Below are 27,267 nucleotides of genomic sequence, written 5' to 3'. Positions count from 1 at the left end.
ACCTTACAGCTAACTGACAAGATCCACCATCATCCAGATTCCTTTTTGTGGAATTCAGCACTGCCTGTAGGAGTTACATTCCTGAGAATTAGTGATGATTTTTGCTGATCCTGAGACAGATACAAAGCAAACGAACAGTTCTATTCAGTACGAAATGAGCTAAGCGTTAGGGAATGGGTAGATTTGGTTTCCTTTTCTCATCACTTAACCAGCCACAACTGCCAAGCATATCGACCATGAAAAAACATGAATTTAATCAGAACTAGAGATGGAATATGGCTCAGCCAACTCTGGATACCTATGTCTCTGGGCTAGCTATCCAATTCCCTTCTGAGTCAATGGAAAAAACCTGGGCATCTGACCTATTTCAGACATCTACATCCAGATAAAATGAAAGAAGCACCTCTCCAGTGAGATGTGAGCCAAGCAAGGTCTTACACAGCAAACATCAACACCTTGGTGAGATGACTCCCACCTTGAGCATATAGTCGGTTCACTCGCTCTCTCATTTACAATTTAGAAATCTGTGATAAAGGGAAATTCCCTTTTTTGTCATACTCCCAGGAAAGCTCTTCCATTGATCCCACATTTAGAAGGGAGTTTAATTCTTGCTTTATCATTCTCTCATGATAGCAGTCCCCGATGTAGGACAGCAACAGCGAAAGGGAGATGCAAAGAGATGAAAAACAAATGGAACATTCCCTGATGACAGCGGTGGAGGAATTTTCTAACAAAGTGAAGAAGCAATGGAGTTTCTCACCTCTGAAAGGAATCCACTTCTTGTAGGAATTTTTCACACATCCCAAAAAGGGGTTCCACTCTGTAATGAAGATAACATTCCTTGGTTTAGTTTTAAAGAAGGAAAACTGGCTTTATGGCTATAAGCATTTAGGTGTTTTGGAATCCAGTTCAAGCTCCTAAAAGCTACAAGATCTTACAGTTTTGAGGCCAGAAAGGTGTTCCCCACAAAAGAAAAAATAAAAATAAAAATAAAAATTAATTGCCATCTCCCTCCTCACATCCATATCCCCCTTCCACAAAAAATCATATGTGTAAGGCATAAATTAAGTTCCCAAAGTCACTGTTAGAAAATATTAACTTTCAACCTCTAAAACAAGGTTAAAAGGCAAATATATTATGGACCTCTATGCAACACAGTAAAATGATGGCAACAAACCCAAAAAAGTAAACAAATTAGGAAACCAACCACTCTGCTCTAATTCCACCAAATGGAGTTCCAATTCTACAACCATCCAAACCCACGTGTAACTTCACTGACCTCAGCAGCCAACATGACCCACACAGAGCCTCTCGTGTTACCTAAGCCATGCACACACGAGCATTTTGTGTCCCAGTCACACAAACATTAGCTGCAGATCAGTCAAAAAGACAACTCTTTTCTGATGCTAAAAAACTCAGCGACTAATACTGAATGGAGCAAACACGATCAGTGCATTCTTTGATAAATGACTTTTCCTCATGTAAGTAGGTCCCAAATATCAACTCTAAGACACAGTTTACAATTTTTTTAACCTATTTATATGTTCACAGCTGAAAGAACTCAACCCCCTAAACATGTCTTCCTAATAACTTTGTCATCTAATTTAGTATTGTGCCACTGTACAGCTGCACCAAAGGCTCTTCATGCTGAAGTAGTGTAGCAAATGGTTATTGGCATGCTATGATGTTTTATGTGTCTAATTTATCCTTGCTTTTTTTTTAAACAAAGTTTGAGGAAACTAAGCTTACAGTTAGTTAACGCTGAGGTCCTTTTACTAGTTACCTTACCCTCTAGTGGTACGTGCAGTCACTATAAGCTGTAATGCCTTTGCTTGCAGTCTCATGTGGTGAATAATGACCACTTGTCTACTTTCCACTCCACTGTACATGAACTCCATTTTATAAGTTTCTTCCAAGATCTGTCAGACAGACACCACAAGGGTAAAAAAAACATCAGACTCTGTTAAACTCTTGCACAAGCATGATCACAAGATTCTGGTACATCTTCCTCACACCAAGGAACACATTAATCCATGAGTCTCATTCTTCTGGTGAAATTCTTCACAGAGTAAAGTGGCACCTAACACTGAAAGGTTATGTTGGCTATACTGAAGAAACAATTCATGAAACTTGGCCTGAAATCAATCCCTCCCTCCATTGGCAGTCTATCTCTTGACGCTGCATTTCATATTTCTAGGGGTAGAGCGCTCCCGGACTCCCACTGGCTACTCTGAAATACAAAATGTGAGCAGCACAACAGAGCAGCCCCAGTGGTCCTGCTCAGGTTTACATTTTTGGAGCTAGATTTGACAAGTTCTCTTGAAAACAACTTTACATTCAACAATGCTTCATGTACTGCAGCTGAAGATGGGAACTATCACAAGGTAAGTATCATTCTGGGTTATTTTAGATACACAGTTAAAAGCTGAGACAGCACATGGCAGTTTTACTCACTGTACTTCATCTGTTGAATAGATGGTCTTAAGTAGACAAGAGAAGTGCTCAAATTAACACAGTTGAGTTCAGTATGACTGTATAGAAGCTAGGGACTTGCAAATTATTTAATAGGAAATATTCCCTCACCTTGCATTGACGGGAAGTGATCTACAGTCACAAGCACAACAGATAAAACTTCCCAGGGGGTTCACATGCTGCTGAGAAGGGCACCCAAGACAGACAGTTCAATTAGAGAAGATTTAAAAAGCTGATAGGCTTTTGTTTCTACTCATCCCTGGGGACAGCTGTCAACAGCGTAGAAGGTTTTGATGCACAGCAGTACCTGCCTCTTATTACATCTCAATTAACTGAAGACTCAAAATGTCAGCATAGTTTCCCAGCAGATCCATGAACTTGCTTTTACCCTAGATTTGTTTCTGGATTATTTAATAGCTTGCTTTCTCCTTTACCTTTTCTTAGGGCTTAGCTTTGGTTTTTCCAGGATCAGATGATTTACACATCCAAGAATCAGAGTAACTCAGGTTGGGTGGGACCTGCAGAGGTCATCTAGCCTGGTCCCCACTCAGAGCAGGTCTAATTAGATCCAGTTACTCAAGGCCACATCAAATTGTGAGCAATTCCAAGGACAGAGATTCTCCCTCACCTCTCTGGGCAACCTGTTACAGTATTTAACCACCCTTACGGTAAATTTTCCCCCTTTTATATGTAATCAGAATTTCTCATATTCCAATTTGTGTCCATTGCCTCTTGTCCAGAGCTGTCTGGCTCTGTCTCATCTACATCCTACAGTGATAGACAGCAGTAAATCCACCCTGAAGCCTTCTCTCCTCCAGGCTGGACACACCCAGTTCCCTCAACCTCTCCTTGCAGGGAATGTGCTCCAGTCCCCGACCACCTTGGTGGCCTTCTGCTGAACTTGCTCCAGTTTGTCAGCATCTTCCTTCTACTGGGGAACCCAAAACACAACACAGTCCTCCAGATGTGATCTCCCCAGAGCTGAGAAGAAGAGGGGAAGGACCACTTCCCCAGACCTGCTGGCTATGCTCTTGCTAAGACAGCCCAGGATGCAGTTGACCTTCTTTACTGCCTCACGTTCAATGTGTTGTCCACTGGGAACCCAATGTGGGACATCAGGAGGTTCCTGTCATCCCAATTCCCCAGCCTCTCCAGACCAGCCTGAAGAGCAGCCATGCCCTCCAGCATATCAGCTGGCACCTCAATTTGGAGAAGCCTTATCACCTGCTTATTCAGCCAGAATCCTGTCAGTTTGGTGAAAAGGAAACAAGAGACTGCATCAAAGACTTTGCTAAAGTCAAGAGATAAGACATCTGCTGCCCTCCCCTTGTTCAGAGCACCAGTCCACTCATCAGAGAGGGCAGTGATGTCAGTCAGGCATAATTTACCCTTGAGGAATGCATTTTGGCTGTTCCCAATCACCTTGTTGACCTTCACTTATTTAGAAACGACTTTTAAGAGGAGTTGGTCCATAACCTTCCCCAGCAATGAGGTGAGGCTGAGCAGCCCACAGTTTTCCAGATCTTCTTTCTTGTTCTGTAAGATGGGTGCAATATTTGTCTTTTTACAGGTGTCATGAACCTCTCCCACTCATCACTCATCTTCTGAAGATGAGAGAAATTACTCCACTTTGGGGAACTAAGATTTACTTGGACAGACCACAGCAGTGGAAGTTCAGAAGTGTATTATTGTTGCACGGCCACGGAAGGGCTCATATCTCAGGACTTGCCTCCATGCAGAGCCAACCTCACCTGTTTTGCGGCAGCAGATGCTAACGCGTTCTGTTTCAGGTACAGAGGAGCTGCCACGTTCCACAGCTTCTCCTGTAAGGCCTAGAGAAGAAAGCCATGAAATGATGATAAATACCCAGGTCAGTCTAAACACTGTAATGCTGTGCTAGGTGGGTTTGGGAGCAAGGAAGATACCCTGTCTCTCAGCTGTACACCAACAGGTTGGTTGAGAAAGCGGGCCAAAGTTTTCTGTTGTGCTTTTAAGTACAAAATGGGAAACCAAGGCCTCCAAAATATGTTTTGTTCTATAAATACAGAGATACTTATACAACTATAAAATATGATAGAAGTTGAGAATAATATTAGCACAGCTATGAATTAGAGACTGGCTGTTCCAAACCCTTCAGTACTCCTTAAGGGCAACTTTATGCAGAATGAAGTCACTTACTAGAAATCAACAGCCCACTGCTTTATCACCTCCCCGAGACCAAGATCAGGGCAATCAGAGATTGAAGGCAAAAGGTAGAAACATTAACAACTGTCCTATTTTACCTATAACACACCTATACAGTCCTATTTCTGAGCTATACTGTTGACAGTCTCTGCCCCACCAAAGATCCTGGAGTTGCTATGAATACTGAGTATAGATCAGCTACTGATATTCATATTAAAAAAAAAAAAACAACAAACAACTCAAACCACCCAAACACACCCTAATTGCTTTTTGATTTACATTTTAAAAAATTAAGAAAGTTTGACTGGATGATTTACATCACTGCCTCCTTTCTGAAGTTGCTTATCCTTAGATACAGCTACACACAAAGCTGGCTGTAGCCAAAGCTCAAGAACATACAGACCGTATCCTTCACCTAGGTTGGCACCAGAACCCCAGCTAATGACCCCTAAAATCACAGGTTATGTAGAGCCTTTAAAGGCCTGGAACGTTCTGAGCCATAAGAGGCTGGGAAATGAAGATACTTTTTTCCCCAGCAGCTTCTTTCTGTTGGGGAAAGAAGCAATTGTAAAGAAATCTACTGAAAAGGGCTGCTCTGGCATTCAGGTTCTATCTGCCATATCAGAGTTCCTAATTGTGTGATATTACGAGTTCCTTTTAATTTCAGCCACATTACTGACTCTTCTGCATCAAGCCAAGAACAGCTGATGCAGCTTTTACCCCCTTCTTCCAAACAGACCACTCCTCTTTGCCAGATACGCAAACCATCTGGTTCATTCCAGTCAAACCCTGGAGAAGGGCAACAAAGCCACCTCCAAATGCTGGTCCTCTGCCTGGATAGCACATTTCGCTTTGGCAAAAGTTCTGGATTTAGCTAGGATTGTACTGAACTGTAACACTGCTCATCTAGAATGCCTTCTTTGGGTGATAAATGTATTCCAAGGATCTGAGGGCTGCCATGAGATATGCCAACTGGCAGCTATGCGTTTAACAAAGAAACTGAAATCCCTTCTTGCTTTTACATAACAAAGCTTTTATTGAGTCCCTTCTGGAAACCTGTTTGTGGCTTGCTTTGGTTCTTGCTTTACGTGTGCATAAGTTACATTCAAACACCTAAAGAATGCCAGGAGACTAACTTAAATACTCTGCCAGCTTAGCGTTTGAGAAGTGAAGCAAAAAATTAGTTCCCGTTTACAGCAAGAAGGTGACTTGGAAAAGGGTTGCTGCCATGGTGTCAAAGTAACCACTTTATCTGCTAATACCAAACAGGTAGATCATTTCAGCACTATAAAAAAGCACAACTGATATTTTGCTCAATCAAGTCTAAAGAATTCCTTTGGCATTGGTGACAAAAAAGCTGTCTACAAAACACTGGCTATAAAAACTCCACTTATAGCACCAGTTTAGCACAAAGCATTCTGGTGGCCACAAGCAGAGTTACTCTCGTAACATAAAAGGCTACAGAGTAGTTGCCTCCAATGTGGTTTGTGTCAGAAAATAAACTCAGCACTGGCAAAATGCACATGAACCAACATAAACCCACAGAGATCTGCGGAGCATACTCATTGGCAGAGATCTGCGCTGGCATACTCATTGGCAAAGCTACTGCATAAATTATTTGCCACAGAAGGGAAGCAGGAGTATCAGAAATCCGTGGAACCTGTGCTTCCATCATACATCATTTTCAGCACAAACATCAAAACATGAAAGTGGACCACTGTGAGGGACTGGGGGCATTTTTGAAGAACAGTCCAAAAACCACAGATGAAGTCAAACCTTGATGAGGAGCAGCTGACACTGAAGGTAAGTTGCAGTGAAATCTGCCATCCCTGCCAGTTCTGACTGCAGTTCCCCAAGCCTCTGAAGATCACTGAAGCATGTGGAAAAAAAAAAGAAAAAAAACAATGTTGAGACAGCAAGCAGGTTAATCTAAGTGCACTCAGAACACACCAACAGCAACGATGAAGCCAACTATTCCTGCATCTTGCTTTTTCTTATCCTTAGAATAAGGACCAGAAGCAGTAGCAAAACATGCAGTACAAACCAGTTTGCACCTTGGGACTTGGCATCTCCTTTCTTCCTGGAGGCTGACACGAGCACAGCAGTGGAAGCAGTAAGTCTGTCAACCCACATTACTCTGCAGCCCTATGGGAACCATACAGCATAGCAGTTCCAGATTTAACTTAAAACACTCCAGACTTCTACAGCAGCTAACGACCCATTTGTGTTACACTGCTGAGATATCTAACTATTCATGTTGGCTAGAAAACGTTGTTTGGAACATGTCAGGCTCACGCAACCAAGCATATTTGAAATACAGCTGCCTTTTTACATCAAGCTGAAATCTGATGTGCTGGTATTTGCCCAACTAGCTGTTGTGTGTTGTCTGGTATTTCTTGTAAATCATACAGCAACAGAAGTAGCTTTTAACTTGACAGAAAAAAATTGACAGTTAATGGAACCCAAAAAGGCTTCTTAAACATGTTTTAAAATCAAAAGTGTGTATTAAGAAAACAAAACTCATTTTTTGTTACAGAACTGAAAATAGGTTGGATGATGTGGATTCAACACATTTCTGTTCTTCTCTGCATTTTGCTTTGATCCAAGTTGTACTAAAATTATCACTCCACTTCCATGTTTCTGTATTATTCATGTAATTTATAAAAAATAATACTGTATTATTAAAAATAATATTTTTTCTTCAGATGACCCTTTTATTTATTTTGGATTTATCTTTGCATTTATGACGCAATTCTGAAACTTTAGCTCTGCCAAGCCAAAAGGTTGCTGAGGGCTGACACATTAAAAAAAAAAAAAAAAATCCATGAGATTATCTGTATAATTTGCAGCCAAAAAAATCCTCTCCTAAGCAGAGGGGCTGTGCCTTCCTTCAATGCAACAACAGGAGAGCCAGCCTGAGCCTTACATAGTGACTCCTCTTCATCTTCTCGCAGAGAGAAGAGGAGACTCCTGGGTGCTTAATTCCCACGTCGTACTTCCTGCATCACAACACACTAACAGGGAACAGGATGTCATCTCTCAGCTAACAGCTAGGCAGATATTCCATTTTCTAGTCTTCTACTGTTCCCAGTTCCCCCAATTCTATTCCCTCACAAATCTTGAACAGATTTCAACATCCCTGCAAGACAAAAAAAATTCCTGTTGTATAGATGGAGAAACTAAACCACAAAGACCAATTTGCTAAAAAGCCTGTCTTACAGTTTCAGCTGCAGAGCCTGGGGGAGAGCATCAAGTCTCAAGCATGGTTAGGAATGCAAGTCCCAAGTAGACACCAGCTCCACGAGGTCTGCGCTACTTCCCCCGATGACAACAATGATAAAGGAGGAGGGAGTTATGTCCCACCACAGAACCCACTGCTGGGAGCCTCTTCTATCCCTTTCCTCTCAGTAAGCAAACTGTCGGTGCAGGAAACTCTCACCCTCTGCAAAATAACCTTGAACACTTTTTTTGTTTTCATCTGAAATCCTCCCTTCTCTTAAGGGTGGAAAACTGCAGCTCGTTCAGTACAGTTCCTGGGTGGTGATCCCAGCAGTAAAAAGGCCAAGCCAATAACTTCTATCAACTCCAAAGCATTGCTGTCCTTTACTGCATAGAAGTTACGCATGCAGCCACCTCCAACACGACTTCTACACTCAAAATCAAAAACATTCAGGGCCTGCAAGGTTTCCAGACCTTCATCGTGCCTATAAGATTCTGGATGCTCTGCCAAGAGATTACCTGTTTCAAGTGTTTAGTGCATTAAATGCTTTGAGACTCTGTTTAGTAGCTTTAAAACAGCTGAAGACAAACCATATAGTTTTCACAGTGGGTTTTCAGTGAGGAGCACGCTGTTTATTCGCCACTGCAGGTGGGCATGAAAGCAATTTAACAGCTACACATACAGAAAAGGCAGCTAATTTGGGGGGGAAAAAAAAGAACAATGCTTTATGGAATTCCATATTCCAAACAAAGCATTTTAGATTGTTTTTCCAACTCTCAAAATAAGGCTCTTTTCCTCTTCCCAACCAGAGGAATCACACTGAAATATTTTTTGGGTGTTTCATTTGCGTAAATCAGTCTAGGGATGAAATGTAAGACACAGCATGAAACCCACATTCAGAAGCCATCCTGTACACCCTTATCTATACAACAGCAGACAGCAACACACAATAATATTGTCTATTCCAGGAAAATCTCTCTCATTTTCAAACTGACGAAGAATAAGTGGGACTGGTGATAATAACCCAACAAAGCACCAGAAGCAGGTCCTCTCCTGCTGAATGAAAGGTCACACGACCTGGAAATGAGAAGAGCAAAGGGGAAAACCTCTCTCTTCCCATAAAAACAAACCAAAAAACCACCCTGCGCACGTACATTAAAAATAATATGATCAAAATGAGGGACTCACACAGGGACAGAGAACTAAGAATGACACACAAGGCTGTCATCTATAAAAACCGAAAGTGTATTTTACCATAAGCAAACAGTGCAAGAAGAGCACCCTTACCTGACTCTTACCATGCTCTGAAAAGATGTCCCCCCCCAAAACACACACTGATTTTTCAGTGGGGCAAAACCACAGCTGAGACCATCAGTTTCGCTTCAAACAGGCCACGAATACCTTTTCATCACAAGGCTCTCCAGAAGTCTCGGGCTAAGTGCCCGACAGCAAAGTACACTGATATTCAGCAGCAAAGCACCTGCTGCAGAGAAATTTGGAATCCTCACGGATCTTCCCGTGAACAGGTCAGCATGCAGCCTTACCGGATGGTAAATTCCAGCAGCTCCTGTATGCCCTGCGGGTCGAGGTGCTGAAGGTTGTAAACCCTCTCCAGGCTCTGATGCAAGAACTGCTGGGAAGGATCTTCATGTGGTGTAATACTGGGAGAGACAGGGGAGGACACCAGCTTTCTACCTGGCAACTAAGCAAGAAGAAACACATGCATACAAAGTCTAACACAAGTAACAACACTGCAAAATGCTGCCACATTATTTAACAACTACCAATTGAGAGCTCCGATTTATTGCTCAAATTCTAAATTTCTATTAAGGATTTCAAGTCTACATCTTTTATCTTTGTTAGTTAATACCCTCCATTTTATCATCCACTTGCAGCTAGAGATCTTCAGGTTAAACTTCAGCATCCCTTTGAGGGAAACACCTTCCTCATCTATTGACACTGTGAAGTCAAGGGAAGTCCAGGACCACACAAGCCGCAATTCATTTTATGAGCTGTAATAAGACTTACGACCAACTTCAGTCCCACCCGGACTTTCATGCAGGAAAACATGCTTCAAAGCAGCAGGGAACACCTCTCACCCATGAGTAAACCGATTAGGTAGGAGGCAAGTCAAATGTTGGAAGATCTACAAAGGCTAAGCTCCCCTTCCCCACGCAGTCAGAGCTACAGAAAGCTCCCAGGAACCCTGCCCTCCCAGTATTCTTTCCTTAGCAGCAAACCATGTGCTATTCTCACTTGAGAGCAGTAATGTTATTATTCTCCCCAAAATATTACAAAATCCATATTGCAACAATTTAATATTTGGCTCTCCTTACTCAATGTACATTTCAGTATTCATTCACTTGGTGCTTGGGAGAAAAAACTTTTACAATTGAAGTGTTTCACACTGACAGACATGGAACAGATCAGCAATATTCATAACAGAGTGGTGAAGTGCAAACCAAACTCATTCAACTTACTCTTAATGGAGGAACCAGATGAGAGAGACTGTCCTGAAGATAGGCGTAATGTCTAAATGTATGATCAGAGAACAGGGCAGGCATTGTTGGGCAACTTTTAGCAGCATTAAAAATCAGAACCAGAACAGCAATGTCTATTGAAATGGATTGTTAAAGAAAAATAAACAACAGCAAGAAGAGCTCCTTGGGGATGGCAAGTTAAAACAACAGCTCCTCAACCCTTTCTTTGCTGAAGATTGTTTAGGAAGTTCTTTACAGTTGGAGAATGCTGAGCAAAACCCAAAGAGGCAGCTGTCTGAGCAGCTGAAAACCAAGCACAAAGCACAAACATGACAGGATGGGGCATATTGGAGGAAGGATGTTACTGTCAACGTGGGATGGCTCAGGGGTGGCACAAAGGAGAGGAGCCAGGGATTACAAATGCAGAATGTGCTCCTTAGGTGGCGTTTCACTCTTCCTCAAAGCTTACACCGCGCTTACCAGTTTGGTACCCAAACACCACCTAAAATTAAACATTTACCCCCAACTCTTTTAAAACTGTTGCATTTCCCGTGATGCCCCGAATAACATCCCTCTTACACAGACTTAAAACAAACTAAAGAATCAAACAGAGGAAGATAATTCTGGAATAGAAAAAAACATTTTCACAGTCCGAGAGCCAGAGAGATACAGAGGGCAGCTAAAGGCTTCAATCAGCCCAACGGCTGGGGCACTCACCTGCAACAGGGTGACCTCAAGCATAAGATCTCTAACAGGAGAGTGTAAAAGGATCCCAGCGCAAAGCTTATTATTGTCTGGGCTCTCATCTGCACAGGGAAGAAGTAGCTTCAGCCACAGAAGGGACTGAACCCACATCTCTCACCTCCTGAAAAATCTTCTGCATCCACGGGCTGCCAAGCCTCCACTTAAACTGATTTCTTCTCTTTGCCTAGAATTCTTTCCAAATTTTCAGCTGAAGCTATTCACCTAATCTGATTCAAATTTGCTAAGTGCTTTGAAACAGACAGAACCATACTTTTAATTAACAGTTTACACTGGAAACATACCATTCAGGTCTACCTTGGCTCTCAGGCCTGTCTTTCTCAGACTTTATCTCCATAAAATTTGGTGGTAAGTTACCTCCAGAGCATTCTGTCAAATAATATCCTTTGGTTGAGGGCAGGAAGGTGCACTGAGCTAAGTAACAGCTTTCTCTGCCCTGCAATGTTCCTTCAATTCTCAACTCATAGGACAAATTTATTCAAATTATTACTCAGCTGATTAGGGATTAACTTTTCTCTCCACCCAATTCTAGCCCTTTTCAATTCTTACAAGGTATTTATTTAATCTGTATAGAAGTTCTAGCTGATGGCATGTGACTGGTGAGAGAAACAAGGAGTAGCTTCACAGAGGAAGAGAGCTGTTTCAGTCTAACATCCCTCAGCATGCATCAGAAACAACATTACATTCTGCAATCACACAGAAGGGAGGGAAGGAGAATGAACAATGGAAAAACGGTATTTCACATTTCCAAGGCATCTCCTATTGTTAAGGATAATGGTATAACAATAACAGTTTGTATTCTAAAGCACTAGAAGTGCTAAATTAATACAAGGATTTCTGATTTTGAATTATTTCAAAAAGATACTGAATGTATAGCATTATGGGGATTCAGTCACTGCCGCACTAAGAGATGGTACCGTTCTACACCTTGCACCACAGAAGGGGAGGAGACATTTTGTCTAAAAAGAAAACAGACAAGGAAAACCACCCTTCTTATTTAAAAGCTAAAGCATCTTCAAAATTAGTGCAAACTAGACAAATGTTTTCACATTAAAGGGCTCATCTACAAAGCCTAAACCCTGACAAATTGCTTGATTATTCATCACAGCATAAAAAAAGGCTGATTATACCACATTGGTATTTATGAAGATGGTTCCAGGTAACAGTTATTCCATCACTTGCTGAGTAATAAAACTAAGTGGCAAAGGGATTCAGAAATAGCTACACGATTGTCTGCTACAGTTTGAAATCGTTTAACAAATGTGAGCATCAGGAAAATATGAATAAAATCTATTACAGTCAAAATAATCAACTGGCTTCGAGAAAAAGATACAGGCTGGGTCATCCATGTCTGGTTCTGGAGTGTCAAAGAACGGATGTGTGCTCAGCAGCTCTGGGACTAACGGAAGCACCAAAGTGGGATGCCTGCTTCCCAAGAACTTCAAGCATCTGGAAATACACGTTGAAATATTTCTTAGTAAACATGTACATTGAAAAATAAACCATTTTAAAGCACTATTACTACTATATGTTGCAGCAGTACTTTGACTGCTGGTCAGCATCCTACAGTCCAAGCCTACGGTCTCTTCATGGCTGAGTACTTGTGTTAATATTTGATAGAATCCAAGAAAACTGAGAGGACAGCTTGAAAAAGACAGCAGTAATAATTTTTTTTTATTTAAACTGTCCAAGAAATACGTAATACCTGGAGCTATACAACCCAAGAAAAGCTTTCATACTGAATGCTAACAATGGAGTGTGATTTATTTTCTTCAGAAATAAAGCAGTGAGGAGGTAAAAACCCAACCAAATAACAAAACCCAAAAACCCCAAACTCCACCAAACTCCAAAAACAATGTCAAGAGTACACTGGAAGACAAAACAGACTAAAATAAGTGTTTCCAATAATATCCAAGAATTCCATCTCAAACCATGCATGCTGGAGCATCACTTCCTTTGCTGCTTCCATTAAAGAACCAAAAAAAACCCCCACACAAACGTTCCATTATTTTTGCTCAGACAAAGTGCCTCCAACAGCACAATGCCATGTAGCCAATCCACTTGTCTGGACTGATATAATCAACCGTTGGTAAATATTACTATTTAATGCAGTGTCAAGTAAGCACAAAACATTAGTTGCATAGAAGAGATGAGGTTGTAAACTGAAGGTGGAATTCATCTTTTCTGGGAACGCTTTGAGTGCTTGTAATAGAAAGCTACTTCCAGGAGTGGTCATCAGTTCTCGATTCCCAGTACGAGCACTGACAAGCAAGAACACCACAGTTTCTATATCAATCATCAATACGTACAATGCTTAGTATAGCCACTATTCCAAATATTTACAGAACGACAGGATTGTACACCTGTTATACAATATACAATATTATACAATATACTTGTTACCTCAATATTTGCCTAATGCCCCAGTTACTAAAAAGAATAGGAAAATAAGCAGACACACAAGGACACTGCACACACTCACTTCCATATGGATTCTCTGTCTGTGGGATATTTAGTTAGGTTTTTCAGCAGCTCCACCAGTGCAAGATGGATGCCTTCTTTAGTTGAGACATTGGTGCAACACAACAGTTCGTGAAGTGCTTCCCGAATGTCCCTTGAAGAATCCTAAAAAAAAAAAAAAACCAACAACAATCCAGACATCTTTGAGTGCTGAAAGAGAAGATGTGCCTGCATACACATTTACTTTAAAGGTAGCGGTTCTTGCTCCTTGACTGAATTAGTACTAGAGGCATCTGAAAAACAGCACACGTTTCTAGTTATCGTAGCTGAGCACTGATGAAGTGACAGACCAGGCAACTGCTGCAGAGTCTCCTGCTGCTCTCATCCACCCATGTGCTTCATTTACCGGAATGAATGGGAACTGCTTCACCACTGACCTTCTCAAGCGGAGCAAGAATCACTGTTTGGTTTCGGTGATGTTGCACCCTTAGGCATAGGAAGTAACAGAAAAGGAAGGCGCTGGGTAACTCAGCAAAACAATCACCGAAGATTGTTTTATCGCCTTCAGAGAAGCCTTTTATCATTCAACATGTGAAGCTCAATTCCACAAGCCTTTAACCCAGCCACCAGCCTCCAGGTTTGTGCAAGTGTTGAGGACATGTCAATGGCTGGACAGACCAGACTAACAGTGATCATCTGTAGGATAAAGGAACTTGACCTAACTACGGGTTTATAGATGGGCAATAAAAAACACACACTTGCACAAGTGCAGTCAGGAACTTTGTTACGATCATGTGGGATCCCCAATGTACTGCTTTTAAAGTCACATTGCACCCATTTTATTTTTTAGGCCAGGGTGACGCTGTACAGAGGAGCTTGTACAATCTCCAAGCAACATTTTTAGAAGTGCTGTGGCTAAACTCCAGCTTAATTAATGACATTCCTTCTGCCAAAAACCACCTTGCCACTCCTTATCAATGTACTATACTTCCTTGCTATCAGCATTTGTGTGGCACTGCTGGATAGAACGTGAAAATTTGACAGGAGACGAGAACTGGGTGCGTTTCAATGGTGGATTTTTATTTTTTTTCAAATTATAATTTGCTAAGTATCAACAGCTCATTCATCACTGTCTTACACAAAAGAAGAAAGAGCAGTCTTCTTGTAAAGGCTCTTAAATGACAGCCAACACACACAAACGATCAAAGGGGGAAAGCACAGCAGGGCTGCTCAGCCGTTCCTTAATTTGGTGCTGGAAGGCAGACTATGACCAAGAGAAAACGTACTCTAAGGACTGGAATGAAATGACCATGGACATAAAATACTCCAGGTGAGTTACACGGAACTCTGGAAGTACAGAGACAAGCAAAGCACAAGACTATGAAGGGACAGAGAGGAGCACAGCTCAACGGAAACTGAGATCAAGGACAACAAGGAAAGCATAACCCAAAGCCTGGTCAGAAAAGCAAGGAATAGCTGGTAGAGTTATGCAGATAAAGTCAAAGTGGTGGGGTAAAAACGGAAGTTACCTCCACACCCAACTGTTCCATATTTACACTCTTGAAACAAATTTAGGCACCAAAATTAAAGCGATTTTTCCATATCCTTTATTTTGGCACTGGAAGATGGATTTTACAGAAAGCAAGCAAGCACCTTTCAGAATCAACCCCATCAAAATGTTAATAATTCTCACACTTTAGCTATCCTAATACCTAATAACTATGATAATATAAGCCATAATACATGTATGATTTATCAAACATGATAAGTCAGTACAGAAGTGTAAGACAGAACCCCAGTCTAACTCAGATGTTTGTATACCTTGATGCACAGGTCCCCAACTTGAACAAATGTAAATCGACTACATAAAAACGTGAGGCACCTAAAACTCATTGCTGCACTTGGAAATTCAGATCACATTCCACAGCATTTGTTACAAACTGATAAAATAGGTTGGTTAGTTTGCTTCTTCCTGGGGCAAAACTGAAAGAAGCCACTGTTGCCCTGGGTCAAGCAAACAGCAGGTGAAAAGACAGAAACAGCAGATTTGCAGCACCACCTGAGGCTGGGAGATGACTCAAAAGAAGCAGAAAGCTGCCTACCACATGCAGCAGCAGCATCAAAAAACCCACGTCTCAAGGGCTATAACTCAGCAAATAAATCAGGTCTGAGGGTTTGGAACAGCACTGTTCATACAGGCAAAATCTCCTCCCCTTCCTGGATCAAAGCCATCAACCAGGACCAGCAGCTGATTCATGGCGGCCCCTGGATCCTGGCTGAGCACTGACTGCTTGGGAAAGGCCAAATCTAGCAGAGCTTGCTAACGAACCCTCTCAACAGTCAGAAGACAGAACTCAGGCCCATATCCTGGCTCTACTTGGTAAGTAAAGCTGTAGCCAAAGCAGCTGAACAAAGGAAACAGAAAGAAAATGAAGTTGTATTCAACATGAAGTGGTGCAGAGTGCTGGACCACAAAACAAGACAGAAGGAAACACACATGAAGCAACAGTATAGTGATCAAGGGAAGAGTTTTTATCTGAAATTCATCTATTTCGAAAGCATTCTGTTGTCCTGGAGATCACAAGCTACTAGACCTTAAGAGTCTTTGGGGGTGTTCAAAAAAAGAGCAAAAAAACCAACAACAAGAGGTGGACAGTTTCATCTCAGAGGAAGGGGCTGACTGGATAATTAAGTACCCCAAAGAAAGCAGGAATGCAATTTTTTCCCCTCCTCAAGAATTTCTTACCTCCAAGACAGCTAACACAGTATCCAGTTGGTCTTCCCGCAGCGTGATATTGTTGGAAATTTTTCTCATTGTGTGTATCGACTGTAATCTCACCTCCTCAATTTCATCATTAAACATATCAACCAAAAAATCCAGGCACTTCTCCGCAAAAGAAGGCGAAGACTGAGCCAACATACAGAGGGCTTCAACCGCAGCGATCCGAACCTCTATTAAGAGAGGGAGGGAATTAATTGTTAGTGCTGTTTAAAAGGACGTACCACCCAACGCCAGGCTTCGTGTTATCCAAGGACTGGAGATGCTAAAGAAACCCTGAGGAGATGGAGATTAAACAGGGACCCAAGCCATTAGGGACCTTTTCACAGGGAAGTCTTCAAATCGAAAGCTTCACCTCTAATACGGTGCGTTCTGCTGGTGTAAGCATCTGCAGAGGGACTTCAGGTGAAAAATAGGTCTCCTATCCAACAATAAATATTACGTATTTCATCGTGCGTTTTGCAAGTGTAGCTATAACCCTGGTATCTTAAGCAAACTAATTTAGATAATTAAACTCTGCTTGTTTTATTCTTCCTGACATTTTAATTGCTCGGAGCACTCGCTGCTTTTTTAGCTTGCTATGTAGCACTTCATGAATTGCTGAAAAGCCCTTGAGTATCAGCACTTTGGCAGTAAACAGAATGGAACTCCTCTGCTTCATGACTTTGGATTCCTCAAAAGAAAGGAAAAATGTACCACCTAATTATTAAAATGACTCAGAATTTAAGCAAAAAAGCACCAAAAGGTGTCTGAGAGTGTATTCATACTGTAAAACATCACAAGAATTTGAAGAGTACCCAAATATAACAAGCTTAAGTGGAGATGAGATTCTCCTTCCTGCAGCCATCCTCGCTAGCTTCCGTAACATTTATGTGCCGGGATCATAAAAATAAGAATTAATTTGATGTCTTGCAAACATTATTGTTTTAAACATACTTTTATTTTTCATTCAAATTAGCTCATCTTGAAAACATTTACTTAAACTCGTGTGTAGCTTTCAGGCCTATTGTTCTTAAAGAACATATTTGATTCCTGATGATTCTGATTAAGTAGAAAAATGCAAACTCAGCGAGACCCCTGCTTATTCAGTAATGAAGCTTTTGTCACAACCACAAGTCTCTGTGGTCATTAAGACCAAGGTATTACAGAAGAAAAACATTTTGCCAATATTGCTTTCATAAGCTGACACACTAATTTAGATTTAAGTTACAACATGGAATTCAAGAAATGAAGCAGTGCTGCAAGTAAGGAAGAGAGCTCGGCAGCATTTAAAAAAGCTGCAGTGGAAGAAGAGTTCTACATTATTTAATGATCTGTGTATATTCCACATCTGTCCATTTTATCAACACTCCCCAGTAGCACGATATTGCCACAAAACCTACGGCACAAGAAACCTGTTTCACAGGTCAATGGACTGAACCAGAGAAAATTTTTCACTGTCAGTCGCAAAACCACAAAGTTGCATTTTCAAGCTCTGGGGAGAGTTTAGCTATTAGGAAAGTGTGCTTTTATTTGCAGAAGTCATGGAACAATAAACCAACTTTTATAATAAAATCTACAGTAATATTTTTGTTATATGGTTTTGTACTTTCTAATTTAGCCTCGTCCTTCCAGTAACATTCAAAGCAAATTCCAGAATAACATTCAGAGCTCAGCATTTTCACAGCTCTATGTAAATACCAGCCGTTCTCAATAGCCTTAAGAAATATAAATCTTCACCCATGGGGAAGTTGGGCTGGGAAGGGTAGCACACAGACTTTCCTGAGGCCGTCAGCATGGTCAATGCTACACCCAAACCTCGGAGCTCAAGAACGTCTGTGTTCCAGTTTGACACTCATAATTCACCCTCTTTAAAAGAACAGATCAGATATAATCTGCTGGAAAGAGACTATGGCCTTCGAGTCCATCATAGGAAGACCACAAGAGACCAATACAATAGTGCTGTGGAACAGGTAAATGTGACCTCAGAACACAGGTATTTCCATTACAGAAAAAGAATTATCAAGAACATTGCTAAAGATGTAAGCAAGACTTCAACTGAAATTTAAGTACCTGAAAAGATACAGATCCAGTCACCAATTTTCAAGAATAATAGCTGGTCAAGATGAAAGCTTTAGAGCAGCAGAGACTAAAAGGAGCCTAGCCTTCATTAGGGAAACCAGTCCCCGAGAAAAGCAACAACTATTTAAATCTGAAACCTACCACTGGCTAAGAACAAACAGGTATAAATTGGCTATGGATAAAATTGGGTTGGAAATGAGAAGAAAAATTCTGTTTGCTGGAGCTGGTGGATTCTGAAATATTTTGAAAAATGTGTGTGTTCACCTCCACGAGTTCTAACCTTTGTTAGGATGGAAGCTGCTATGTTCACAAAACAAATGATTAATGGACTCCTCAGACACAGATTCCTTGTAGTGCTATGTTTAAACAAGTAGTTCTATAAATTTCAATTTTCCTTCCTGCAGAGAAAACACCAATTTCAAACAGCAGCAACTAATGTTACCACTTTAGAGCCACATGCAACCGTTACATTTAAGTCAATAAAAACAATAATCCCAGCGGGTTTCTGCATAACATATGCAACCACTTCTTAACAGGTATTTTACTAAAACTTTACCATTTATAGGAAGCTATTTTTTTGGCTACTCAGTGGAACCTTTCCAGCCAAAGTTCTGTGCAACACTGTAGCATCTTTGAAACAACCGCCATATCAGAGATCAAAACGGAATAAAAACCCACCGCCCTGAAGTCCATGATTTGTTAAAAAAAACCTAAACATAATAGCCAAGTGATGTATTTTGACCAAAAAAACCCCCACAAAACCAAAGTTTATTAGCCAGCACATAACTCCTTCTTTAGTCATTCCACAGTAGGTTAACACTTACCGTACATCTCATCTTCCAGGCCATGAACAAAAGCCCCGCAAGCTCCCGATTCAATCAAGTTCACAGCACCTGTATCGATTTCTTCTTTGGGAGCATCATCTCCCCACTTCCTGCCACTTGAAAACTCCCCGGAGCTGTAGAGTTCTTTGGCTCGTTCATGTGCAGTGCGCTTCCTCTGTTCAAACAAGTTTTACAGTTACAACCACGGTAAACTTTAAATATGACCAAACAAAATATTAAATGGTTTTATTGGATTTGAAAATAGATGTAGCTAGAGGCTTAGACATTGATACACACATGCAAATGCTAAGAAAAGAAAATAGTACCTTCTCTTCTATGAATATTTCTAATTGCCAGTACAATTTGTATTTTGGATGTTGGGAAACAATAATAACTAATATATTTGAATTAACATATTCTTAGACATCCATTATAAGAACAGCCAAACTGGGTCAGAGCAAAGGCCCGTCTAGTTAAGCATCCAACAACTGATCTGCAAAAACCAGATGCTATCACTTTGCAGTTCAACTTGTTAAACTGCAATTAAATACTTTAATGACTACCAATACTATACAGAGTTCAGTAATGTGTAAAATGCAATATTCACTCAGCATGCTTGCCAGCCCATCTCCTCTCCCTCCACACTGTACAGAAAGCTGTGTAGCACTTTCTTTAACAGCCTTTACAAAGCAGCCCACAAAAACCAGCAGTTCTTCATCATTCTTTCCTAGATAGAAAAACTCAATGTAATACCTTGAGCGAGTTGCTTAAGAAAGGAATTTTACTGAAAAGTTTTGCTCGTAGGGCTCAGGACTCCCAGCCTTTAGCTACTCATGTCTCTTGAAATGGTGAGGTCTACTGGTCGGATCTTGCAGGATGTTTCCATAAGCTTGCTCCTAAAACTAGGATGCAGTCTTTTCGTACACAATTAATAAAGCTTTTAGCCAAAAGACTGCCAGAAGAACACAAACATTTACCTCTCATCTGTGAAACCTGAATAGCCTAGAGCTGTTTATTACAAGCTTGGCTAATGAAATCTAAAACTAGCAATTGCTTCATTGACTTTAATCTAAAAGAAAACCTGTCATCATCAATTAACTCTCAGCATCCCTGAGGCAAGGACGTGGTAAACAAACACACTCCACATTACATACCTGTTGTGCCATTTTAGTACGGTACACACAGTAAAAACAAACCCAAACATTTACATACCCTCAGATCTGACATGAGCTTCTTGTCAAGGGTCTGCTCTAGGAAATGGGAGCTAACTTGTTGCATGGAACCCTAAAGCAAAAAAAAAAAAAAAAGAAAAAATCAAAAGGAAGAAATAGGATTATTCTAAATTACACCATATAATTTCCTGATTTATCCCAAGATGACATCTAATCTTATCTACTCATTCTTAGAGCTTTATATAATGCTCGACACTATCGTGTGTCAGAGTCTAAAGAAGTTTACTTAAGACAGTCAGAATGTCTTATTTTCCCACTGAGGCTAATATGGCCTTTCTTGAGTTGAGTTGGTTTACATATCCTGTGCTGGCTTTTTCTTGGATACCCAACCCTCTGCTCTCAAGGAAAGAATCACTGCAGAGCTCAGCTGAGAAACTTCTGGGTTTCCTCAACCTCTCTTATTTCTTTCTTCTCGGAATCTTGGCAGAAATTTACCTATACAGTTTTTAAACATCCTCCCATTTTTTTTCCAAATATACATGAAAAGTAAAGTAATGTAAGATGAATTATTTTCAGATAGAGAATAACTTACCAATAACTTAGCAGCTTGTACTCTAACAACCCAGGAACCATCGCTAACCATATGACAGATTTTTCCAAATGCATCATCAACCAAGCGAATTTCTTCATTAGAAGAAGGAATCGGGACGATGCTAACACAGAGAAACATAAATCAGTATGCTGATCACACGCCATGCTGGATGGAATCAAGCAAGAAACAACTATGCTGAATTCCTATGGATGTGCAACAAGTACCAGGAAGCAAAACTTCATCCGGATGAGTGCTCTCTCATCAGTTATCAGGAATTTGCACACATTTTCTAACAGCTACTCCTGAGACTTACTGGCATAAAACTCTTGGGATTAGGATGATTACTCTGCCAATTCTTTGAGTCACTTTGCATACAGTACATACCTTTCAGGGTAAAGCTGACTGAGGACCCAAATTAGCTGAACTGCAGCACTGCGCACTTGCTCATAATCATCTGCCAACAGCTTGCAGGCCTGAAAGAAGATTCACAGTCCAATATACCTGAAACATTTCCCACACTTCCCACAGTGGATTTAGGATCCTCACCATAAACCAGTTAGGACAAATTAAAAATCAGGATGAATTCAGGCTTCCCTTCTACTCCCTAGTATTTCCAAGTTTGATCAGGTAGACTAGTCCTAATAAAGTCAATCAGGCACATGCTGTAAAACTCCAGAATTGCCTGCACTATGCAGGAAGCACAAAATGTGAATCTGTAATAGAAGTAATGTGATACAGGCTTCAGCTGTGCAGCTTTACTGACATAACAAATACGGGCTTCATGGGTACTCTCCAATGAACAAGGGTTTAAGACTTGAAGATTGCCAGCTGACAGTAATAATTACATAATGCCTTGGCCTTCCCACGATTATCTCCCCCAACCAACAATATCTATGAAAGCATATGCTTTAGTGTGCTTAAGCACAACGGATGTGAAACAGATTTTTATTTCCACTGCCATAGGACAATAAGGAATACAGGCAACCTAAGTGCAAAATATTCCACTTTCATTCAGTGCCCTCCTCATCTCAAAGAACATTGTCACAGAATCTAAAAAGCAAGATATACAAAGAAGTACAAAATAAATAAAAACACAAGGTTTTACCTGACTGTAAATAGCTTGCTGTAGTTTTAATCCTCTTTCATGAAGCTGCAGCTACAGAAAAAAAACAAACACAAGGATGTATAACTATAGGTTTAACTGACACAGACTAAGTTTTCACCACTGTTTTTTCTGCTTTGAGTAAACTTAGTTACTTGCACTTCTTGCTTACTGCTGTAATTAAAATATTTCATTATCTTGGCCATAAGTATTTTAAATAATAATCTTGACTTCAGTATAATTTTTTCAAACTTTACAGCCAGTCATACTTCAATTGATTAGGAAAATAAAATTTATATAAATACACTGTCTGTCCATTCTCCCAATCTTCAAACAACTGTTTAGTGTTAGCCATATTCAACTACAATTAAAACAGATACATGAATCTTCAAAATAATTCGTTTACTACCATTCCTGAAACACAGACCCAAAAGCAGCGTTGCCAGTGAGTTTTCGTGCCCTGTAAATCTTTCAGTTACAGAACCAGAGGAATAGCAAAAACTCTTCTACTAAACATTGTTTCTATCTTGAGTAAGGTAGTATCATGAATCTGACTAATAAACAAATATAGCCGGCAAGAAACAGTTCTTTTCTATATCCACTTCTTCAAAGTACAACAAGCCAGTGACAAGATTAAAGAAAAAATAAAAACACAGTAGCAAGGAAAACTATGAACAAGAACCCTCGAAGTGGTTAGTGACCCTGAATTCATTCAGCATGTTTCTGTGCTTCAAACAACAGAAAGACAGTTGTCTTTGTGCTGTAATTATAAATTCAAGGTCAAAAACCTTGCTCTGGATTTGGTTGAATGCCAGGGTAAAGGTCACTCAAATGACTTTAAAAAAAAAAAAAAAAAAAAAAAACAGAAATCAGAATGGAATGAAAATGAGGGATGAGTGCAACCTCCAGCAGAGGGAGATCCCAGACAGATTTAAGTGCAATCTGATCTCCTCAAACGCATCCTGCTTCTTTCTTTGGAGTTTAATATCATTATTCAAATACCCTCAATTCAAATACCCTTGTTGACCATCATGTTAGATGGGATATTGTTATAAACTTTAAGGGTACTAAGAGAAACTTCTGCATACCCATACACTCACAGGCACCTCACATTAAGCAAAACTCTCCAGTGCACAGTCTTTGCTTGCATTTCTGCAAAGCCAAAAACTTCTGAAGGGTCCCCACACTCCAGCCCACGTGAAAACCAGTAAAGCTCAAACAGCTAGCGAATGCTAATGAATGTGACCATGCGGCAAAACATAAATGTTGTTTAAAAACAGACAAACAAAATTCTTTCTGGACTTAACACACAGGCTTCCTGTCACAAGCAGCTTTCTATGGCATGCTGGAGTACTAGTGGCTTATGGTAATTCTGGTAACCAATGCTAAACCACAAAATACAGATTTGTCACTAAAAGAAAGAGCCTATATACACTCAAAAAAGTCAAACTAAAAAGCTTCTTCAGCTACAGCTGAAACAAATTATTATAAATCACTAAAATGCCCTTTGAGATTTCACATTACTCTCCTATTTCAAGACTTAGCTTATTTTTTCGAGTAAATTTAATATGATAAATGGACCTTTACTAAATTAATTAAATAATCTCTAACCCAAACCTCTTTGGATTAGTTTGCAGCCCCCTGCCAGCTTCCTCATGTAACCCCAAACAGTTTATTCCACTGTACCAGCAACACTTACCATGGCTTTTATAGCTGCAGTCCTAACACGAGGGTCCTGGTCATTAAAATGATCTCCTATTATCTTCTGCACATCTTTGGCAGCCTGGCTTTCAGCTTCTTTTGCAACACCTTTTTCCACTGGTCCAAGACAGCCAATTAACTGAAGACACTTATTTCTTACACCATGAGAAGAATCTGTCAGATGCTGTGGAACAGAACAGAAGAACAGATGTAACTGGATTCTTATTGTTCTTTCACCCCTTTGAAACAACTAATCATATTAAGATTCCTAGCAGTTAAAAAATGTTAGTATTGAACAGTTTGTTGAGAGAAGTGAAAATTATTTAAACAACGACAACATATTTTTTTCCTGTGGCAGTGATAGAAGACTCCTGCCCTAGGGAGGCTGCCTTACCTTGCAGGCTACCTCTACCAGTCTCATCCTGACAGACGGATTCTCTGTGAGCTTTGTGCCGATCACCAACAGGGTGTCCAGCAGCTGAGCGAGGACTTGGTGAGACTCTGCAAAATAAAAGAGTGAAAGGCTACGTACCTCTTTACTGACCTCCTCACCAGCTACAGAATCACAGACTGATCCAGGTTGGAACGTCCTCCTGAAACCTTCTCCTTTCAAGACCAGAACAAGCCCAGCTCCCTCAGCTTCTCCTTGCACATCAGGTACTCCAGCCCTGGAGCACCTCAGTGCCTCCTGGATGTCATATTCCAGATGTGGTCTAACCAGTGCTGAGTAAAGGGGAATAATCTCTTCCCTTGACCTGGGAACCAGTCAAGGAGTTCAACTGGCTACACTCCTGTTGATACAGCCCGGTACCAGTGAGCCTTCACTGCTCACTCGTGTTTAGCCTACTGTTCACCTGGACCACCACAACACTTTTACCTCTAAATTGGAGAGAGATGGGTTTGATGGATGGACTGCTAGATGAAGAAGGAACTGGCTGGATATCCACGTTCAGAGTTACAGTCAGTGGCTCAGTGCCCAAGTGGAAACCAGTAATGAGTGGTGTCCCTCAAGGGTCCGTACTGGTACCAATACTATTTAATATCTTCATCAATGACATGGACAGGGGGATCGAGTGCACCCTCAGCAAGTTTGCAGACAGCACCAAGCTGAGTGTGGCAGTTGACACGCCTGAGGGACAGGATGCCGTCCAGAGGGACCTGGACAAGCTCGAGAAGCAGGCCTGTGTGAATCTCATGAAGTTCAACAAGGCCAAGTGAAAGGTCCTGCACGTGGGTCAGGGCAATCCCTGGTATCAACACAGGCTGGGGGATGAAGGGATTCACAGAATCACAGAATCATTCAGGTTGGAAAAGACCCTTGGGATCATCGAGTCCAACCATCAGCCCGACTCTACGAAGTTCTCCCCTACACCATATCCCCCAACATCTCATCTAAATGACCCTTAAACATATCCAGGGATGATGACTCTACCCCCTCCGTGGGCAGCCTATTCCACTGTCTGACCACTCTTTCTGGGAAACTTCTTTTCCTAATGTCCAGTCTGAACCTCCCCTGTCACAGTTTAAAGCCATTCCCTCTTGTTCTGTCACTGTGAGAAGAGACCAGCACCAACCTCTCTACAATGTCCTTTCAGGGAGCTGTAGAGAGTGATGAGGTCTCCCCTCAGCCTTCTCTTCCTCAAACTAAACAGTCCCAGCTCCTTCAATTGCTCCTCATAAGATTTATTCTCCAGGCCCTTCACCAGCTTCATTGCCCTCCTCTGCACTCGCTCCAGCACCTTGAGATCTCTCAAATTTGAGAGATTGAGAGCAGCCCTGCGGAGAAGGACTTGGAGTGCTGGTGGGTGAAAAGCTGGACATGAGCCAGCAATGTGCGATTGCAGGACAGGCCAACTGTATCCTGGGCTGCATCAAAGGAAGCATGGCCAGCAGGTCGAGGGAGGGGATTCTGCTCCTCTAACTCCATTCTCATGAGACCCCACCTGCAGTGCTGTGTCCATACTATGGGGTCCTCAGTACAAGATAGATATGTTAGAGCAGGTGCAGAAGAGGCCACGAGAATGATCAGAGGGATGGAACACTTCTCCTACAAGGACAGGCTGAGAGAGTTGGGGTTGTTCAGCCCGGAGAAGAGAAGGCTCTGACGAGACCTTATCGTGGCCTTTCAATAGTTAAAGAGGGCTTGTAAGAAAGATGGAGACAGACTTTTTAGGAAGGCCTGTAGTGACAGGACACAGGACAATGGTTTTAAACTGAAACAGGGGAGATTTAGATGAGATCTAAGGAAGAAATTCTTCCCTGTGAGGGTGGTGAGACTGGAGCAGGTTGCCCAGAGAAGCTGTGGCTGCCCCCTCCCTGGAAGGGTTCAAGGCCAGGTTGGACGGGCTTTGGGCAACCTGGGCTAGTGGAAGGTGTCCCTGCCTGTGGCAGGGGGGTTGGAACTAGATGACCTTCAAAGGTCCCTTCCAGCACAAACCATTCTTTGACTCTATAAACGACATTAAAACAAAATTAAACTGCATCAAGTAAAGCACATACAAACTGTGAATATAACAGAAAATAAAAATTGACTTTAATGAAGCCACAAAGAGGACAACCCATCCTTTCCTGTTTATTACAAATCCAATGCTAATAAACTAATGCCTTCTTGCATTAGCAGCAAACTTTGCACTGCCTTAAAACAAAGGTATATAGCAGGCAGGTCTGAGGAACATTTTTCTCCTCCTTGGAACACGGTATTGTCTGTCATCATTCACAAAAGCAGAAAATAGATACTCTAAGCAAGAATTCCCCATTGTACGCTTCAGATGTAAGGGCCTTGCTACTGTCTAACTGCTTAAAAGACAGCATGATTCTGCCTTGATCTCAAGCACCACCTGAAACGCAAGACTTACTCTCATTCTGAAGTGTGTTAATGGCATCATCCATAATGCAGTCTGGGGAAAATCCTGCAGTCTTCGATAACAAGCCCAGCAAGGAAGCAATCTTCAATCTGACAGAGGCATCATTCTCCTGGAAGGAAACAAAAGACACACTCTTTCATTTTCCAGTTTGAAGAGCATAAAACACTCCACACAGGCAGGACCCATATATAATTCAGCACGAGGGTCTGAATTTTATTGTCAGGCTGCTTCCTCCTCTGCACATCCACAGCACACCCCACAGAAAATTAACCATACCAGAATGTTTGCCTGTCAGCTTCCAGTACATTTCAAAATGATTCTTTTATTTAGAATTTCTCAGAATGACCTTAATATTGTTTGAAAAATTAAAGCTTAAATAAATCAGGTTTTCAAGATACCAGAAAATTCACTGTTGATAATGTTAATATCTTTGCAAGTTTTTAACAAACAAATGAGAGAATTTTAGAAGATGAACTGAGACAGATGATCTCTTGACCTCTGCTAAACAGGAAGGTCATTGGGCTACAGAAAACAACTGTTTCTCTTAATAGTGGGGAGGAATCCTGTCAATCTTTTTCAAAAGAACCCAACACA

General features: G+C 41.1%; 1 protein-coding gene across 2 annotated transcripts in view; it reads right to left on the bottom strand.

Moving 5' to 3' along the window:
* INTS4 (integrator complex subunit 4) overlaps positions 1 to 27,267 on the bottom strand; it is a 37,506-nt gene that overhangs the window by 6,474 nt on the left and 3,765 nt on the right. For both annotated transcript variants that reach the window (XM_074816428.1, XM_074816429.1), the window contains exons 3-19: positions 26,665 to 26,782; positions 24,204 to 24,310; positions 23,808 to 23,993; positions 22,112 to 22,162; positions 21,391 to 21,479; positions 21,007 to 21,127; positions 20,455 to 20,526; positions 19,243 to 19,417; positions 16,325 to 16,530; positions 13,601 to 13,743; positions 12,452 to 12,567; positions 10,357 to 10,490; positions 9,421 to 9,578; positions 6,433 to 6,526; positions 4,224 to 4,304; positions 1,789 to 1,919; positions 761 to 820 (exon numbers count right to left, since the gene is read on the bottom strand). In XM_074816428.1, coding sequence (XP_074672529.1) covers positions 761 to 820; positions 1,789 to 1,919; positions 4,224 to 4,304; positions 6,433 to 6,526; positions 9,421 to 9,578; positions 10,357 to 10,490; positions 12,452 to 12,567; positions 13,601 to 13,743; positions 16,325 to 16,530; positions 19,243 to 19,417; positions 20,455 to 20,526; positions 21,007 to 21,127; positions 21,391 to 21,479; positions 22,112 to 22,162; positions 23,808 to 23,993; positions 24,204 to 24,310; positions 26,665 to 26,782 — 2,042 coding nt within the window. The remainder of the gene's footprint in view (positions 1 to 760; positions 821 to 1,788; positions 1,920 to 4,223; positions 4,305 to 6,432; positions 6,527 to 9,420; positions 9,579 to 10,356; positions 10,491 to 12,451; positions 12,568 to 13,600; positions 13,744 to 16,324; positions 16,531 to 19,242; positions 19,418 to 20,454; positions 20,527 to 21,006; positions 21,128 to 21,390; positions 21,480 to 22,111; positions 22,163 to 23,807; positions 23,994 to 24,203; positions 24,311 to 26,664; positions 26,783 to 27,267) is intronic.

Source organism: Strix aluco, chromosome 2 (assembly GCF_031877795.1).
Source record: "Strix aluco isolate bStrAlu1 chromosome 2, bStrAlu1.hap1, whole genome shotgun sequence".
In the NCBI taxonomy this organism is placed as follows: Eukaryota; Metazoa; Chordata; class Aves; order Strigiformes; family Strigidae; genus Strix; species Strix aluco.
Note: the sequence above shows the minus strand (reverse complement) of the source record. Positions and strands in the feature narration are given on the sequence as shown.